The following is a 20,037-nucleotide window of genomic DNA, read 5'->3' as shown; positions in this document are numbered from 1 at the left end:
CAAGGTCAGAAGAAATTAGTGGAAAACTTTTCATTGATCAATAAAATAATGGGGGAAAGCAGTAAGAACAGGAAACTGTTTTGATCTATTCTCCTTTTCATTGCACACTACAGTTTAAAATGAACATATGCACCTGTTTGTCCTTGTTAATCCTAGTTGGAAAATAAGTACCACAGGATGATATATGAAAAAAAATTACAGCAGATGATACACTATAATTCATTGAAGAAAGCACTGCACTTCACCCGTGTGTTGTGGCAGATATTTGGTGAGGTGACAACAGTTCTAAGCTCCTAAAAAATAAATGGGCTCCACGTGTCGCATAAAAGGAAAAGCCCGGGTGTGCTCACAGCCTGATTTAGGTGAGATAGTAGACCTTGCCGTGCCAGTCAGGCAGCCAGGCTGTGATGCTCCTCGTCCTGACAGCAGTGAGTGCTACAGTATTGTCATCCATCACTAACAGCCCTCTGCCTTCAGCAGGGCTCGGGTTCGCCCATCCAACTAATGAAGGAGTCTGGAACGCACACACAAACCCACAACGCTGCAAACGTGTCTCATAGAAACACTCTCACATGCCCGCATATTCATACATGATCATAATGATGCATTCAAACACCCACGGAAACGGCACTGCATCGACATGTATGAGTAAAAACATGCTACTGAACGTTTAGTGCAACATACTGTTAAGCCAGGGGAGGCTCGGTTCGTTGTACACGTTATATGTGGGACAAAAAGAAATAACTATCCATTTTATTAATAGCAATATTTCTACTTAAGCAATGGTTGATATACGATAAATAAAATAATTTTTTTGAGGAAACAGACAGGTGATCAATATGATATTTTCCCAGCTGAGGGGAAACACAACATCTGCACCGAACTTTTTAGCACAGAAAGCCAAATGGCAAATGGCAAAAAAACTATGAAAAATAAACACTCAATTCTGGAAGTATGGATCTCATTTTCCTTTTTTTTTAATTGCATTATCATACATTAGGTACAAATGACAATCAATTACAAGGTAAGTAGCTCAGACTCATTTTAAAGGTTTCAGGCTGACAGGGGAAGAAAACAAACAAACACCATTTGCAAAATACAATATATTCTTTCTTTTACAGTTTATGTAGGTATCTACTGTAAGTCATTTATGTACAAGGACAGGGGTGAGATAATAAATGAACAGAGACAGGAGAGTTAGAGACGGTGCTGTTGCATGGGTTAAGGGATAAGGCGTTCCTGCACATCATTGATGCTGTGCTCTGTACGGCCAAAGATGGCAGCTCACCTCAACGCTCTCATCTCACAGCCGACAGGACACAGCGGACAGTAATGACTAACTACGACGAAGAAAGACGTTTCACGAGATTCACCTAAAGCAAAGGGAGGATTTAAAGAAAATAAAACCCAAGATATCATACCAGACCTCTCCCTGTAATCCTTCCATTTAAGATCAGAAGATTTCTTCATTACCTTCCAGCCATCTTCATTAATTAAAATAACAACAACAAAAAAGGTGAGGACATGAAATAGAATGTAAACAAAGTAAAACACCAAATACATTTGGCTAACTTCTTTCCCATGGTTCGGCGAGGAAAAGGGTTGGAACTGATGCCGACGAGTGAACAGCACAAGAAAAATCAACTGCTTTCCTGACCAGATGGGATTTAAAGGGTGAAAGAAGGAGCAAGCTGTCGATAAGGTGATGGATTGACTTGGCCCAGGCACTGAGGAAGGAGGTAAAGGGAAAGAGGGCGTATAAGAGGCGTCGAATGAGGGACGGTTCAATGTGATGAGGCACAGGGGTCGTCCTTCAATCATGCCATCATCATCTTTCCTTCCTTCGTCTGACTAAACCCCCCCATCAATCAGCTGTTCATTATTCCATCACTTCCCGGGGATCATCCTTTGATATCGTTGATATTAATTAGCTCACTACATCATAATAGGCACAGGGAGGTAAAGGTAAAGCAGGCAGACACAAGAGGATGAGTCAAGTCGTAGTTTTATGCCTGTAAAGCTTATTGGCGCCAGTCAACAAAATGAAGCACTAAAATAACACTTTTTTGACAGCAGATTAAAAATACAGAACGTGGAATAAAGGTATGGATTATAGATGTTTTTGTTGTTCAAGTTGGGAAAGGCACACAAGGGGAGAGTAAGTCATCTATGTTGTCACGCCCACACTGACTGTGACGTTTTGAAAACGGTGTCAACTTCGGGAAGGCAAGCAATCAGAGGTTCTATTAAAGGGATGGATCTATTCAGTCAGCACACACAGGAGGTGCAAGGTAGGCTCAGACAAAGGGCAAGACTGAGTGAACGCTGAGTACGTTCAAGGAATATCACTTCTGGGAAATTCACTGTGGATGTTAAATCAAATGCTCTGCAATTCTGCCCAAAGGCTAGGAGGCAGGAGAATCTAGTACCGTGTATCATCATAGTGGTTTATCAAAGAGACTGGCATCGTAAAGCTTACTGACAGAATGTGCACTGGTTCACTCATGGCGGCATGCTATATGTTATGTGTACAGCAGGTGTGTCTTCAGGCAGCTCTCAGCCTGCACAGGGAGAGAAGCTGCCAGACAGAACACATCATCCGCGTGACTACAGCTAGTGCAACGCTGCTATTGTCGGGTTCTGGTGTTTTTCCAGGTTTGGCACATGCAAAAAAGGTTATATACTATAGGAAACACATTAGGAGAGCACGACGCTTAGAAAAAACACGGAGAAAATATTACAAACGGTTCAATCGTTTTTCTAATGTGATACATCCTTTGAAACATTCCTGAATTTCTGAGCAGAAGCTAGAGAAATTAAAAACCGACAACACCGACCGCAACAACAAACGGCGAAAGCAAAAAAATAAAAAATAAAGGGGGAAAAAGGAACAAACATTTCACAAAGTGACAACAACACAACATTAAGATTACAACATAAACCCCCATTCATGAGACACTGAGGAGCGAGTGGTCCCACTGGTCTAGCAACGAGCACTGCAGATCTGGATTCACTGTTCCACATGGCCCTAAAACGGTAAAGGCAAAAGGAACCTGGGGCCCTAATGTACATATATCAAGCTTCTACAGAAAAGAGCACCAGGGACTACGTCTCAGGAAAGTCATTTAGTATTAGTATCCATTTAGATCTAGAAACTGTAATAAACTCTGTTCTTTAGCAATCTGCATTCTTTTGGCAAAATCACCGTTGTTCCCCACTCTTGCTTTCACACACAGTTTATAAATTAGGACTTGTGTGTTTCATTACTGTTGCATAACTCATTGAAACTTGTACGTGTGATTTGTGTGCAGTACAGTTACAAAATCCTGCAATCACGTCTCAAAGCATCTGCTTTATGAACAGCACTCTGGAGGACCAGACTGTTCGTGTTTAGCCAATCTAGGACAATGCTGAAAGGTGACACTCCACCTTCAATATATCTTCTGAGAATCAAACGATCACCTCCCATAGGCTTGAGGTTTGACACTTCCCACCCTCCTTAAAAAGCTGTCACCATTCACCGTCAACAGAAATCCAATCTATGGCGATTGTTTTTCCAAGACGGACGAAACGGGTACAAGCGTTCAGGACTACGAGGGGTGACTCCGCCCTCTTAAGTACATCACGTTGAGGTTGCGCTGTAACTCTTGGGGTTTTACACTTCGTAGCATGCAGCCTTCAGCCGATCACGTGCACGAATGATGTCCACCAACAACATGCAGGTACAGAGGGACAGTCAACATCCAGACACGCATCCAATTAACAACACAATTTTCAGTCAAAATCATTGGATATGAAAAAAGAAAAAGTATTGATAAATCTGCCAAAACAAGTGGAACAGACATATTTCACAACTTGCTAAATGTGGACTCTGTTGAAGACATCCAGCTGTTACAAAGTATGATCTGTACTGGGTTACTTGTTTAATTTTTTTTTTTTTTTTACACATACAAATATCGGTTTATATAATTAATATAATAAAAGCACATTCAGGTGTTGATATAAAAACCGTAACTTGCTATACTCTTTTAAAATAACTGATTATTTACAAAGTAGTTATGTGCTGATAGTAGACACATTCACATGTTAATCTGATCTAATGGAATAATAGGTATGAGATCAAAAAAGAAGAGTGGAGTAAAAACAAATCTGTTCATAACGACATCAGAAATGAAAACAGATGCACAAAAGAAACCAAATGATTTAACTAATAATGATTGCGTTGACTCCTGATGAAGGATGAGTTTGTTGCCAGGACAACACGTGTTGTATCTACCCTTGAGGGCATTAAACTGTAGGCAGTATAACATTGTATGGTTAATACACAAAGATATCATGGTGTATTGTATTTACCAAAAATGTCTTCCCTGTTCCTGTTGAGACATTTATGGCCATTTATGATGGGAGGTGTTGTAGTTATGAGCGTAGCATTGGGACAAAGACAGTGGTCGACAAAGATCACTGTTAAAACATGACAAACTGGAAATGGAAAGCTTTGACTTTGTTTCCTCCTAAGGTAGATATAAGAATAGTCTATCAGCGCCTACATACTAAACTGATTACTGTGTGTCCACATAGGTCAACAAAATGATTGACAAGGAAAGGTTTACAATCTGCAGCGCCAGGGGTGTGAATTATTACTTTCACAAGCGGGTTAAATAGGGCGATAACAGTGAAGCAAGAGACGTTCAAAACGGGAACCAACCCCCCGAAACACTTTCATACCTGCTCGTCTCGCATATTTGCATTTTTTACAAGCTGCATATTATCTAATTGCACAACTTCAGTTGATTTGCTACGCACACTGGAAGTCGAGACTGGCTAGAATCAAATTGTAGTAAAATAGAATGTTTCTACCATCGCCATGAAATCAAAAGGGAAGAAAACTGTAAACATGATACAGGAAACATTGAATCACAAGGTGCTATTTCAACGCCTGCACCACCCGTCCGTTGGATTTTGGCTGTCGTATCTCCACTTCCTTGTGGAAGTATTTTTCAGGTCATCACATAATATCTGCATGGTGATAATTATCTGTATTGACCCACCAACTGGATCGGTGGCCCGTAATGTTCATCCATTTTGAGATTTGTAAGAATGAACACCTTTTTTGAGAATAAGTCAATCCATGCCTTAAACGCTATTCTAGCTGAATGCCCCTTTATATTATTATCTTGCTCGTATCATATACAGGCATAGATTGATGTACTCTCTAAATTCCATCACATAGTGGCATAGATAAATAAAGCTTGACATCCGTCTGTCTCAGTGCCTCCAGTTACGGTAAACCTTCAGTACAAATTGCAGCAGTAAGGAAGGACATCCTTGTCTACAGTACATGCTTATCATTAAGCTGAAGGAAATGATTACTTGTGATGGCTGAGAACCAATATAATCGTTATAATATAAACTGGCAAATATATTGTACAGAACTAATGTGCCGCTTACGAATAAAACTAATACACAAAAAGGTTTATAGCGGGCCTTGATGAAGTTGTGGTCAGACGTTAGGTTGGCGGTTGCTTTAAGTGGGTGGCAGTGAGCAGGGAGGGTTTGTTTCCAGGGAGGTCTCCCCGTCCTTCTCATAGGCTGCTACTGAGCACCGGGTTTATGAACTGCGGGTTGATGAAAGAGAACCCTGCGAACTCGGCCTGGTCGATGTTGGCGATGACCAGCTCGTCCGGCGGTGTGAGCTGGGGCTGAGTGCGCGTGAAGAACTTGTCAAAGTTCTCCGCTGCTTTGCCGCACTGTAGAAGAGAGAGACAGGAAGAGGGAAAAGTTCAGACATGAGTAGAATAATATGAAGAGTGCAAGTTGACCGACAAGACAGACCATGAAAACTCTGAGGCACAGGAAGTGCGCGCGTTGCAATTCGACGAAGGCGAGAGACATTTGGCAGAATTTGTGCTTAAATTCTCGCATCCTTTCACGAATTTGCAAGAAGCACATCATCGAACAGCAACTACTCGTAAAGCAACCACTGTAAAAATCACACTGGGCGACTAGACAATGTGCAGGGACAACACGACAAGCAACCCCCCCCCCCCGGCCTACATCTAAATGAACATTTCACAGCTGATCCCCCACTTCGCCTGCTGCAGGAGAAGGTTCCCGACATCCGATTACATGCTCTACATCTCATTCACCTGAATCATCGCGTCGTACCCTTCTGAATACATCGGCGCAGCTGTGGAACAGCGATGCGGCTTCAAGTAAACAAGGCCCAGGACTGATTCCATGAGAGGAACACGTGTCGGGGCCTCTGCGAAGAGGCACGCGGCGTTTGCTCTGATCTCACAACCCGCCGTGATGCGACGGCGTTATCTCGGCTCAGAATTGACACGTAGACAACTTTGTGCATTTGACCCTCAAGACTCATTATCTTACAGAAGAATGAAAGGATTGCTTGAACAAAAATAGCGACAAAAGGTGCGACAAAGTCACAAAAGGGTTAATTAGTTGTGTTCACAAGAGGGAGGCAGGCCGTCAGCATTTAACAACAGACATCAAAGGTGCTTTCGCCTTTGCGTGACGAGAGCGTGACCAAATTCAATCAAAGACGTGGAAACGGATCATGTCGCATGGTGGATGAAGCAGCACTTAAGAATATTTCTGAGCAAAGGAAGGTCGTGTGCATGTTTGGAGACGTGGGTGTGCATCTCATTTTGTTGCTGTAATGAAATTCCCTCTGACTAAAATCACACAAAATTATGACCAGGGTATTCTAGATCAAAAAAGACATTCAGAGCATTAATTAAGCAGCAAACAACTATTTGTTGTGTAAAGAGTGAATAGAATTAAGTTTCTCTCCCTCTGTGTGCTAACAGCAGTGCTCAGACTGCGGTTACAGCTGATTTCGGCGTCCCGACCCACGCAGCAGAAGAGAAGAGCCCACTATCCGTTCCTCTGTCTACTTCTGCTGTAGTTTGTACTGTTGTACTGCCAGCCCAGCCATGTTGAGAGCCGTTGAGAGGCAATCTAAATGCTAAATGAGACCTGGCATCGTTTCACACCACACATAGGTTTTTCCTCCTTCTGATGCCCGTTAGTATTTTGTTGGCTCACATTAAAACGGAGAGGTGCGATACATACTGTGTGACAAACAAGTGAGATTTGCATTATTTGTCACCGTCGCTCAGACCAGAGGAAAAAGAACATATCGCAAGACTTAGTCATCTTACGTTTGTAACGCATTACCATGCAATACGCACATTATTAGATCCTTCAAAAAAAACTACACCAATGTCTGTAATGTAAGCTTTTTTGTCAAATAACCATTTCCAACACTAGCCGTTTAATCTCCTTCCAAGCTAATCTCGTTAACGGCGCTTTGCGGTGATGCTGCGTCTGCCACTCAAGATATCCTTTCAGGATGAGCTTTTATGAGGACAATTTTAGAAATAAGTATGTTTTTCCTTTCTTGTGAAAATAAGAAGCATGTTTTTGTTACCTTAAAATGACCCATTTTAATCTAACGTACATAAGTAGCAGGTCCTCTTCACTGAGCTGGTCACCTTATTCCTACAGTAGCCCAGAACGCACAAACTAAACACTGAGCTGTAGATAGGGCTAATAATGTTTTTGCGTCAACTATCGCAGTTTTCCTACACGCATGGCAAATGGAGAAGTTTCAGCTGGTTGCAATCTGTCACCTCACTGCTAGATGCCGCCAAATCCTACACACTGTACCTTTAAAGGAGAATACATCTCCTAGTAATAGTGCATCATACAATTCTAAGCCAGCAACAGCACTACACTTTATACTACACTCCTTCTTGTGAATGGAAGGCTTTAGGAATCAAGACTTCTGTTGATCACACAAATTTCAAATCAGGACTGAGGGTCCACAACTGGCAAACCTACAAGGATGGATTAGGTGAAGTTTCTCTGTTGTCAGCTGCAGTATGTCATTAGGGAACAGCGGAGGACATCCATTACTTGCTGCATGTCTCTTCTTCTTGTCTCTTCTAAATGCTGTCTTACAAGACAACGAATGGGCAAGTAGGAAAGAGAGAGGCTGCAGAAGACATCCTTCTCCTTCATCAGTTAGTCCACCTACACACTGGGCTCAGCTCGATGGATGCACGCTTTCGCAAACACACACCATCATACGCCCAAACACATACGTCACGGTAAGACCCAGTGCACCGTTTAATAAGCAACCGGGTTCCCTTGGGAGCTACTGTTCTGCAGCTGGCTGTGAGAATAAGTGCAGTCAAACGCCCAAAAGGCTCCGATGCAGGGCTTGAACAGAAAGAAAGAAAGAACCTTTGGCACTGTTGATAGAGAAATAAACATGGGAGCGTTTAACTCGAAGGGTTGTTGTGACTGCAAAGGCAATAATACACCAAACATTCCACTTTTAGACCTTTCTAATTACATGATAAAGTCTACTCTACAGACAAAAACATGACTTAAAGGTTAATTCCTTTCCAGTTTTGAATGTGACACATTGTTGAATCTGGATAACCTACTTAAAAAATGTGAAAGGAATCATCTTGCCTCAAAATCCGTCTAACAGGACAGATGACACAAGACAAGATTTATCTCATTATTCGTTAAGCCAAGTAGAAGCATTTCTAACTTTGTTTTCTGATGTGGCGCTGCTGGAAGCGAAACCCTTTTGGTGTCCGCTGACTTTTGCTTCACCCGTCGTGTTTACTTCTTCAAAACAACCCAGCAGTCAGAAATCTCCAACATGGAAACGTCCGTCCCGTCTCTGGACGATAAGTGCCTTTAACACACTTTCAGGGTCCACAGTAACTGACTGACTTGACCCACATGGGTCTTGATTGAGTACAGGACCTGACCCCCCCCCAGTGGGATCCATCCACACTGCTGAGCCCTCACCTCCACGGATGATATGTTAAGGCAGAGTGTGTGAAAAGGACGTTTTTACAGATGCCATTAGACATCCGTTCTTCAACCCTTATTTAATTTCTATTACATGACATCATGACCAACTCTGACCTGGGTTTGTAACTCTTGACTAACTTGTGACTCATTGGGCTGCCCCACATTCACAGACAAGTGTGTACGTTTGTGTTTTATGCATCTACGTGTGTGTCTCGGTGTGTCGAGGAACGTCTGCTTGTGTTTGTCAAGCAAACACACTGTGGTATAAAAGGTACGGACATTTCTACTTTTTGTTTTCCTTTGTTTATTGGCGAGGCCTGACAACACACGTCAGGTGATTTAATGGAAGTGGACACATCAAACCATAAAAAGCGTGTTTTTTTATAACATGTCCTCCCATGACTATTCTCATTGACAGTCGACGTCCAGTCCGAGCCACTAGCGCCCTGTCAGAGTGGATACAAGGCACCTCAGGATGTGTGTGTGTTGTGTTTTCAATGTACTCTCTCTTCCCCCACACAGCAGGTACCTGATGGGGAATCGCCAGGTGCCGCTCAGACCTCCACGGACACTTGCCAGCACCAAGATGGTGCTTTTTCACATCCCTAAAACATTAACTCCCCCTGACAACCGGGCTCTTCTGCTCTCAGGCAATATTCCTACCAGCGTTCAGAGGAAAGCATAACGGATGTGAGACTTGTGTTCAGTTTTCAAGGTACCGAGTACTGAAAGTCACAATCTTAATACAGGACCTTCAACAGAACTTTTTTAGTAGAGCTGCTCTCATAAGATAAATGAGGCTCAAGAAAGATTATCTTGACAAGAACAAAAGGAGAAAATTAGAATTATGAACCATGCTCTGAAAATCTGCACCACTGCCCTATGGGATTTTTTGGGGGAAAAAAGGCTGTCCTTACATCTCCAGTTTGTTATTGTTATTCAGCCAACCCTTATGGGTCGGGATCGGGACCAAAGCTATGATGCTGTTGATTCATCCTCCCTTACACGGTGACATAGTGTCCTACATGGGTTTTTGACCTACTTCCCTTCATCTTTAATCTCTCTCTCTCTCTGTACACATTACAGACGTGCACGGCTCTGCACTCAAGCATATTAAAACAACACTCAGCTACTTAGGATGTTAAATGAGCGCCTATCATATAAGAGTTGAGGGGTATGACCTCCCCCCCCCCAACCCTGAAGTCGCTGGCATCACAAGCTACCTGTTATCGTCATTGGGCATCAATCATCACAACTGAACATTGTTTAATGAACATTTAACTGAAACAAAGATTCTCCATATAAGTGCAAGTAACGAAGGCAGTAATTTAGAAGAGATACATTTCAGGTCATTACACAAACACAGAAATGGTCTCGGATTATCTACTACTTTTTTTCTTCTTTTCTTCTGCCTTATTTGATGAATGCGTAATGTGCAGTGAATCACATCAACGGCTTACTGGTGCAGAAAGCTGAACCAAGCAGAACCTCAAATGACCACTAGTGCTTTGGCTACTGTGTACAAATGTTCCAAAGAATTTGACTTTCTTTTGTGAAAGTTCACACTGGAGAATATTTTCAAGATGATAATTTCATATCAAATCAGGCTTTGGAAGCAAACCTCAAAGCGGTAACACATTGGGCCTTTCACCCACATGTATTCAAAATCTGCTTCTACTTCAGCATTTATGGGAAATGTGATCTGAAATCCAAATGGTCATGACCCCAACTCACGAAATGAATAATTTAACAGACAAAATATAGACGTAAACAAACTGAAAGTGCTCCCTCTTATGTCTGCTTCAAAGAGGCAGACATGCTCAATCAAGTTGCAACAGTCTGTGCCTCTATTTCTCATTCTGTCACGGCCACAGTGAGTCACAACTCATCCATATTGCCATCACTTTCTGTGTGTATGTGCGAGTGCGTGTCCACGTATCCCATCATGCGCGCCCATCGCTCGCTTGGACGCTGTTCCAGGACTTCTGTGCGGTGACTAAGTCCTCCCACTCTTTCTTGCCCTCCCTTCATTCAATGCTTCCATCACTATCACTCAGCAGCTTCCTGTTTGACCTACTTCCTCCGTCCTTCTCCGCTCCCTTCGGCCTTGAAGGTGTTCGGCCATCCACAAGTGGGCGTGGCCATCAAGAACTTAGCTGGATTTCATACTGACACTCCTCAGTGGTTGTGGCTGGCATTTCATTATGTGTTTGTTTTGTTACCTGCAGTATCGACGTCTGACTACAGTGGGAGCTATGAATATGGAGCAACAATAACTGAGCCACTCATCCTGACACACACACACACACACACACAATGTGTCCACCGTGCTGTCTGAAGCCCCGGTCCAATACATTCAGATGGTGTCAATGTCCCAGCTGGGTGCAGCCGGTGTATTGATTGCAATTCCACAGATGTCACAGGCGGGTGAAGGGAGATTGAACGGGGATGGGAGAGAGGAAAGAGGAGGAGGAGTGGATTAGAGAGGCAGGGTTAGACCTGGTGATGGGTGAGAGGGAGATGTATAATGACAGCCGTTTGGTGGTAATGGTCTCTGGAAACGCTGTATTACATGGCATGGTGAAATGGACATGATGGATGATTATAGAGCAGGTTATGGTGGTAAAAGAGAGCGAGCAACAATGTTTTCTTACTCTCTCATATCGTTCATCGGAAAAAAAAACAAAAAACAGACCCATGCAAGCATGCATTTGCAGAACCACATGCATGTTTGCATGCATCCACCTGCCTCCAACTTCAGCATGGACACATACATAAGCACAAAAGCTTCCCTTTCACCCTCCAATATTGATTACACCCCCCCCCCCCCCCAAACCCCCCCACCCACCCACACACACACACACACACACACATAATAGACACAGAGGCGAGGTGTGCATGCAAGGAAATCTTCCTCCTCTGCTTTTTCTAGATCCGTGTTAACCTTCACTTTCTGTCACCTTCCCAGTCACATACGTACATGTACTCACACATACACACACACAAAGCACACGCAGCATTTCCAGGGCACCCGGCACATCCACTCAGCGGGAGACTACACGGACAAAGAGGTCAGGATTCACCTTATTAGAGGAACTGGAGCCCTTGAGGGGTGAAACAGAAGAGAACTACAATATTTAAAGTGAATGTGCAACAGACACACCTACACACACACACCCACACACACACACATATATATATATATATATATATATATATATATTATATACAGTGAGAAAGTGTCCGTGTGCTACATGATCATGTGTAATCTCAAGGGATTTCAAAACTGCTCCGTGCTGTGCAGCAAAATATGAGCACTGTGAGATATGCATTCATAATAAATGTGTGTTACATTAACTATGCATTCAGATGAGAGGCTTTGAAATTACTTACGGCCCATATAGCGCATGCCATAAGGAGCCTACGCCTCCAGCTGTGTTTTGACTACACAAGAGTCTCATGTCACGACCGTGTTAGATTCCGCACGATTCTACTTATTGAGCAAACCCCCAATTTATTCACTGCAGACGATACTGTTTTATGAAGGCACATAATGCTGGTGCAGTCCTTACTCTACACTAATTTTGTCTTCCTGGTGTCATACATTCTTCACATACATCCCCGGCACTGTCAGAATCATTTAATGGGGATATTACTTTGAATGCAGTCAGATTGCATCAGCTTTCTCAACACAATATGAATATATCCTGTATTAAGTCACCTTCCTATGATGAGACCGACTGCAATAACATATTGCATATCTAGTAAATAACCAGGGTCATTTACTATATACCTGCAAAACACACCGGAGTGCCATTGACGCGTATGTGCTGAGAGAGGTGTGGTGTTTGTGTGATGCTAATGCAGCAACAGTGATTTACATGATACTTTGCCTCACACAAGCCTCAGATAAGCGACTGCACAGCGACCTGTTCTTGCTGTGAACTGCTTCTCGACCCACCATGCACAGGTAGAGCATGTATAGGGAATGAATGTTGTACATTAAAGGCGACCATAATGTCTTGGTAAATGGTGGTGCATGTAATAACAATACATCAAAATGTTGATGCACCAGCAAAAGCAAGGACACGTTTCCTTAAAGTGAGACTATACAATATGTCGGCGGAAAATTAAATTCTCTACCAAAGTGAGATATCACTTCATTGGTTTGAAATCTGCTTTTTTTTTCTAGTGATAACACACACTTATTTTTTATGATGGTGTGTTTGGTAAAGCGGAACTACCAGCACAGACACAGCTGAGCACCTCGCCGCCTCTCAGCCGCTGCTACGTGAGCAGCCGGTTTGGTCGGTTTAGTCATTGCCGCCTTTTTTTTTGTTTTAATGTGTGTGTGTGTGTCTGTGTGTGTGTGTGTGTGTGTGTGTTGAAGTGTGTTTTACAACCCAGCTTGTGAAAGAAAATATGTTAAAACAATGTCCAGAAACATGTTTGGTTTAGAAGCTGTAGCAACACAATACATTTACATTTACAAGAGCTAAAAAAGGTCCTCGTCTGAGTAAAGTAGTAGCTGTTCAGCAAACATACCTTAAGAACAACAGTGCTATGATCAAAGTGCTATAGGTAAGAACATGGAAGTGCTATATTTGGGGGGGGGGGGGGTGTAGTTAGTGGGTCATGCTATGCAGAGTCGAGGTGAAGTCTGAACAGGTGAGTCTTGAGCCTTTTTCGGAAGATGGCAAATGACTCTGCTGTCCTGACATTGGTCGGGAGTTCGTTCCACCACTGAGGACCAGAACAGAGAAGAGTCTGGACTTTGCTGAGCGACATTTGTTTGATTTCAGCGATGGTGGTACCAGCCGGCCAGCTGAAGTAGAGGAGCGAAGTGCTTGCGTCGGGCATGTGATTTGACCAGTGTTTGAAGGTAGATGGATGCCGTCCCATTGATGGCCTTGAAGGCCAGTGCCATCGTCTTGAATTGGATGTGTGCTGCAACAGGGAGCCAGTGGAGGTCACGGAGGAGGGGGGTCACATGTGAGAATTTGGGTAGATTTAAGACAAGGCATGCTGCAGCGTTCTGGATACGCTGCAATGGTTTAGACGCAGAGGCCGGGAGTCCAGCCAGGAGAGAGTTGCAGTAGTCAAGGCGGGAGATGACCAGTGCTTGGACCAGGAGTTGCGTTGCATCCTTTGTGAGGAAAGTCCTAATCCTGCGGATATTGTAAAGGGCAAATCTGCAGGATCGGGCCACAGCAGTGATGTTGGGGGTACAGGATAGTTGGTCATCGAGGATTACACCCAGGTTCCTTGCAGTTGACGACGGCAATACCCTGTGATGCCCTCGACAGTGACCTACAGGTCCATGCGAGGGCAGTCTTTCCACGGGATGAAGAGGAGTTTGGTTTTATTCAGGTTAAGCTTGAGGTGATGCGCAGTTGTCCAGACAGAGATGTCTGCCAGACAGTCCGAGATGCGAGTTGCAATGTGAGTGTCGGAGGACGGGGGAAAAGAGAGGAAAAGCTGGGTGTCATCTGCGTAACGATGGTAAGAGAATCCATGTGATTAATCCTTGATTACACAGCCTAGTGATCTGGTGTATAATGAGAACAGAAGCGGTCCTAATACTGAGCCTTGAGGGACACCTGTGTCCAGAGAACAGGGTTTGGACATAGAGCCATTTCATCCAGTCAGTGATGCCAAGTTCAGCCAGGAGGAGGATTTGGTGGTTGACTGTGTCAAATGCAGCAGATAGGTCGAGGAGAATGAGAACGGAGGATGAGGGATGAGGCTCTGGCGTCTCGCAGGGACTCGGTCACTGTGAGGAGGGCCGTCTCAGTGGAGTGAGCAGTCCTGAATCCTGATTGATTAGGGTCAAGGAGGTTTGTTTGTGAGAGATAGGATGACAATTGGTTGTAGGCGGCACGTTCCAGGGTTTAAGAGAGGAATAAAAGAAGAGATACAGGTCTGTAGTTTTGGATGTCAGCAGCGTCTACGGTGGGTTTTTTTAGGAGGGACTTCACTGTAGCCATCTTAAAAGCCGCTGGAATGACACCTGAGGTGAGGGAGGAGTTGATCAGGGTGGTGAGGAATGGCAAGATGTCGTGTGAGATGTCTTGGAGAAGAGAGGAGGGAATCAGGTCAAGGGAGCAGGTGGTGGCACGGTTAGACGTAACAAGTGCATGACATGATGGCATCCATCTCTCATTTAAAAAGTCACGGAGAGGACCGGGTGGGTGATAGATCACTATGATGTTGAGCTTGAAAGGAAGGGTGACAGAGACGGCGTGGACTTCAAGTGCAGATCGGGGTAGGTGGTCCAAGGGAAGGACCTGGAAGGACCACCTGGGTGAGATGAGGAGTCCAGTTCCTCCTCCTCGACCTGTTCGTCTTGGGGAGTGTGAAAACGAGTAGGCAGTTGAGAGGGCAGCTGGAGTGGCAGTGTTTTCTGGGGTGATCCAGGTCTCCGTAAGGGCCAGGAAGTGGAGAGTTTGCAGGGAGGCATACACTGAAATGGTGTCCGCCTTCTTGACTGCAGACTGCCAGTTCCATGGCCCCCCTAGTACTTCCAAGTTCTGTACCTGGAGAATGGTGGGTAGCAGATTTTGGATGGATTACAGCCTCGACCAATGGGTCTCTGGCGAAATCTTCTCTGGTTTGATGTCCTGACTGGGATAGGACACATTTCTGCGATGGGTGGTGGTTGAGATGTTATGCCTACCTCAATGGACTTCCTCTCTGGACTCCCGCAGATCGACCCCCTTGTCTTTGTTCAGCTGTCTTCGTTTGGCTGTCTTGACACTGCAGCTGACGCTGTAGTGACAAGCTCTTAAGTGCTTGGTTAACCTCATGCAGGTTAAGCCCCTCCCTCCAATCAAGTCTATTGACTACAGCTGAGCTGGCTGACACTAGGTAATTGCCCACACAGTATGAACAGCTTCACAAGCATTTAAACAACAAGCTACCTAGACAAGACTAAATGTTACAACTAGCTCTACTCACAGAATGCCTCAACTGTGTGTGTGTGTGTGTGTGTGTAAAACAAGACAGAAAGAAGGTAACAGGAGTTTGCTTTCACTGCAATAAATTGTGTACATTAAAACTTCAAATAATATTCCATCATTTGCTTCGGCACCTGAACATTTATGGCAGGTTTTACAATATCAAAAAAAAAAAAAAAAGGATTTCCTAGAGTGATAAATTGAAGTCCACTAAATGAGATTGGATAATGGAGACCTTGAGGAAAGCAACTGGACCCACCGAAAATTTGGCATGTGTGTATATATAAGGATTATCTCTATGTGTGCATGAGCAGTTTAGGTTATAAGCTTATTCAAGCCTTTACAGTCCATCAATCACAAAGATGTAAAGAAGCAAATATTACTTTGAGTAAATGTAATTGTATCAACTCACTGATATTCCAAAAGGTTGGTGTGTAACACATTATATAACTTGCAACTAGCTTCATCTGGATTGCTTCACTTTCACAGCAACTGTTTTATTTGAACACTGTTTAGTATCACAACGCAGACTGAATACCTAATATTGTATGTGCAAGTTGTTTAAAGTTTCATCGTCTGTGACTATAAATCCATCCTGCAGTCAATACTTAAGTATCTTAAGAGAGGATCAAGGAGAGTACTTAGGAAAACCAAAAAAGCAAACACTGTTCCCCTTACTTAAGGACCTTAACTGGAGAAGTTTTGACTAATAAACTTCCCTGACAAATCTGACTGAAGGCTGAGGTAAAGCTCCAGTTGGTAAATAAACAGCCAAGAACACATTCTCCCCAAGGGAGTTATGAGGGGATTAAATGTCTTGCTAGAACAGAGTTGTCCTGTTGTGATGAGCACATTTGTACTTGTGTGTTTAGATGGACACGGTTGAGACAGTTGTATTGGTTTACTTGTTGTGTTGATGCATTCAATTAAATTTCACATCAATTAGCCATTACCACATTAATACGAAATGAAAATAGTATAGACAAGAGCAGCATTTAACATTGTGTTGAATTTGAGGAAAGGTTGTTGATTGCTTTGCGGCACAAAGTGAGGTTGTTGGATGGCACAAAATAAGCAGATAGGACTGTTCTTCTTTCTAAAAATGTCAGATGATGAGTGAAAAGCCCAAGGAAACACAACCTTGGTAAAGCCATAGAAGGAACCAATACACCAGGACCGACGGCAGGGAGAAACAAAGTGTGCTCATTTGGTGCAGTCAAGTGCGAGTGGCGGTGGCCTTTGGGTGCTTTTGTGGATGTAGATGTTGCTGGATGGAAAGTAGTCAGTCCAACCAAAATTAGAATATTGGAAGCTGGCTGCATCGAGCCGGTGGCGCTCATTCTCCAGTCCAGTTCCATCAAACCATTGCAAAAGAAGAGGGAGGAATAATACCACAACGGAAAAACGATGCAGGATATGTGGTATAAATATGACTTTGTGCTTGATTTACATACTGTTCGATGTATTCATGAAGGCTCAGTGAATGTTTCAGTCACATTCATCAAGTACATCATGATTTATTTGCTACTTCGATACACCAACCTTCCACTTCAGCCAAGCGTCAAAAGTTTCTTTTATGATATTTCAACAAAATTTCTCATCAAGTCATTTCTCGAGCAAATTGAAAATGTGCATATACAGGTGGAGTGATGCTCCCCCTGCGGCCCCTCTCCTACAGCTGTGATGCATGGCAAGTCACCAACAATACTCAACAGCTGTAGGGAAGGAAATTACATCTCAGGAAAATGTCTCTCTACTGGCATTTTGTATCAAGCACACATATGAAAGTAGAGCTACATAGCCTTTGTGTCAGGAACACGTGTAATGGTAAAGCCTTATTTTAATGAAGGTTAAACTCACGCAGAGAGGCTACTAACCATCTTGACTTTGGTTACAGTAATCATACCAAGCAGAATCACACTTAATTCCAGTCTGAAGTGGAAATGAAACGCCAGGTATGTTTGTTTCCTGCTGTTTGTTTGTGCACCGTACTTACCACTTTGGGTTTGAAGGGCGGCTGGATCTCTCTGTTCTGGAGGCGTTCCCAGTCGATACGTCTGAAGAAGGCGTGTTCTCTGATGTCCCTCTCTCCCTCAGGGCCACAGCCCAGACGCTTGGATGGGTGTTTGGTCATCAGCTGCTCATAGTAAGGAGGAAAAAGGAGGACATGGAGTTAGAAAAAAATAGATGTCAAATTGCCATTCAGCATCACGGTGGTGATTCCTCCGACGGTGTGGAAGGATTGATTCACGTCACGCTGGTTTCCACAACTTTAAAGAAAAAGCAAAGGTTTTTTTTTTCTTTTCTTCCCTTTCGTAAGTAAATTCACTTTCAGTCACACAGGGCACAGAATACAGTTATGCAGATTTTAATCTGGCAGATCACAGAAAAACACTTTGCATCTAGATTCATCTCTCTCAAAAGTGGTCGGCGTTATTGCATCAGGAAAACCCCTCACTTTGTTTTTCTCCCACGTCTGTGTTCTTTCACCGATGTGTTTTGCAATGTGATCCCACCTCTTTTCTGGGTCAGTAAGTGACAGCTAAGCAGATGGGTCTGAAAAAGAGTGATATAATTGTATTTTTTTCTCTGTGCCTCTGCTGGTCCTGCCTTTAGAGCACTGCTGCCACTTCCAATTGCAGCCCCGACATCGTGAGGACACAGTTTGTGCTTTGTTAAAAGCCAACCAAGATAATAACAAACGCGCTCACAGGAAACACAAACCAACAACAAAATCTGACCTTATTAAATTATGCAGGAGCTTACTGGTATAACCAGTTACCATAAGATGACTGCATGCTTGTTGGCTTACAGTTGAAGTGCCTATGCATTCGTGCTGATTGCATTAATAGAACAGGAGTTGGACTGGAGGAGGAAAAAAACAGGCCTATTTTAAATGCAATGAAACAATTCCTACTGATGGAATGTGATTGCTGATTGGCTGCTTGTTTTTCCTGAGCGTATATATGGAAACACACCAGTTCTATTATTTACATCAACATTCTTGCATTAACAAGAGTCCAAGGACAAAAATACTTGTTCATGCACTGGAGATTCAAATGGAAATGGCACTTTGTTTGACTGATCTAGTCTGAACGCTTGAATAGGTTGGCTTCCATGCAGCCTATGTTTTATAAGTAAGCCAGACAGTTAAATCAGTTACCTTGGCAGTTCTCCTGAATTATATGACATGTTTAGAAATCATGCTGTTCATGTTGGATTGTTTCTGTCAGTCAGGTTTCATAACTAAACCGTAGCAAATGTAATATTTGTTTTGTGATGACATCATTTGCTATTTTGAATGAGTATTTTAGATTTTGGGTCACTTTCTTGCCGAGTTAGATGAGGAGATTTATCCAATTATGGTGTCCTTACGGTGATTATGTAGACCACGCTCAAAAGCCAAATCACTAACATTGATGCTTGCAGCAGAGTAGCTTACTTTTTAGTCACTTTTTCTAATGCATGGAAGAAGAAAAAACAACTGCATATGAAATTCAAGCTTTCAATCATACTAGCTCTGCAATCATTCTCTCTCTCTCTCTCTCTCTCTCTCTCTCTCTAAAGTGTACAGTCCTGCTATATTTTTACAACAGAACCGAAATCTATGTATTCAGGTCCTGGCACTGTATTACACCATGCAGTAGGTGTTGTTTATTTTGTTGTATTCGTGCCATCTATTCCACTGTCTAAATCTAAATAAATTCCACTCAAATAAAGTTGTACTCTGTAACATTTTCATCAATGTAATTGTCTTTTAAGTGACTATCTATCAAAGTGAGTGAGTTAAAACAATGGTGATTGATCATGTGACTCACTCACGAAAGTGCTTCTACTTGCTGCTTTGCCCAGAAATAGGATCTCCGTGTCTGTGGCGACATTCCCATTCCATTCAAAATAAGTGAGGTTTTTTGTCAGTCAGCAGCGGTTGGTCTGCACAGGTGGAGCTACTCATGGAAGCGTATGCTGCGTTTCATTGTAATCGGAAATCGGTAACTTCCAACTGCTGAGTCAGGCTACTTCTAGTCTAAAGTGTTTGACCAGCGCAGCAGGTACATTTCATTACTGCTGACTCACCTGCAGTTACATCTACCGCCAAAGAGGCCACTAGAAGCAACATATCTCAGATTTAGAACTTTAAATTGTGAAAAAATGAACACAAATGCATCATTGTGCTGCCAGCTTTTCTACTGTTTAACATTTTGGAGTACAATATAATTTAAGA

At 43.1% G+C, this 20,037-nt stretch overlaps 1 protein-coding gene across 2 annotated transcripts in view; it reads right to left on the bottom strand.

Annotated features, from left to right (window-relative positions):
- Window positions 1–959: 959 nt before the first annotated feature.
- The window catches only part of prkcaa (protein kinase C, alpha, a), a 137,967-nt gene continuing 118,889 nt past the window's right edge, over window positions 960–20,037 (bottom strand). For both annotated transcript variants that reach the window (XM_084006021.1, XM_084006020.1), the window contains 2 exons: window positions 17,809–17,949; window positions 960–5,747 (listed from right to left, as the gene is read on the bottom strand). In XM_084006021.1, coding sequence (XP_083862147.1) covers window positions 5,583–5,747; window positions 17,809–17,949 — 306 coding nt within the window. In that variant the 3' untranslated portion in view covers window positions 960–5,582. The remainder of the gene's footprint in view (window positions 5,748–17,808; window positions 17,950–20,037) is intronic.

Source organism: Eutrigla gurnardus, assembly GCF_963514095.1.
Source record: "Eutrigla gurnardus genome assembly, chromosome: 3".
NCBI classification, from domain to species: Eukaryota; Metazoa; Chordata; class Actinopteri; order Perciformes; family Triglidae; genus Eutrigla; species Eutrigla gurnardus.
Note: the sequence above shows the minus strand (reverse complement) of the source record. Positions and strands in the feature narration are given on the sequence as shown.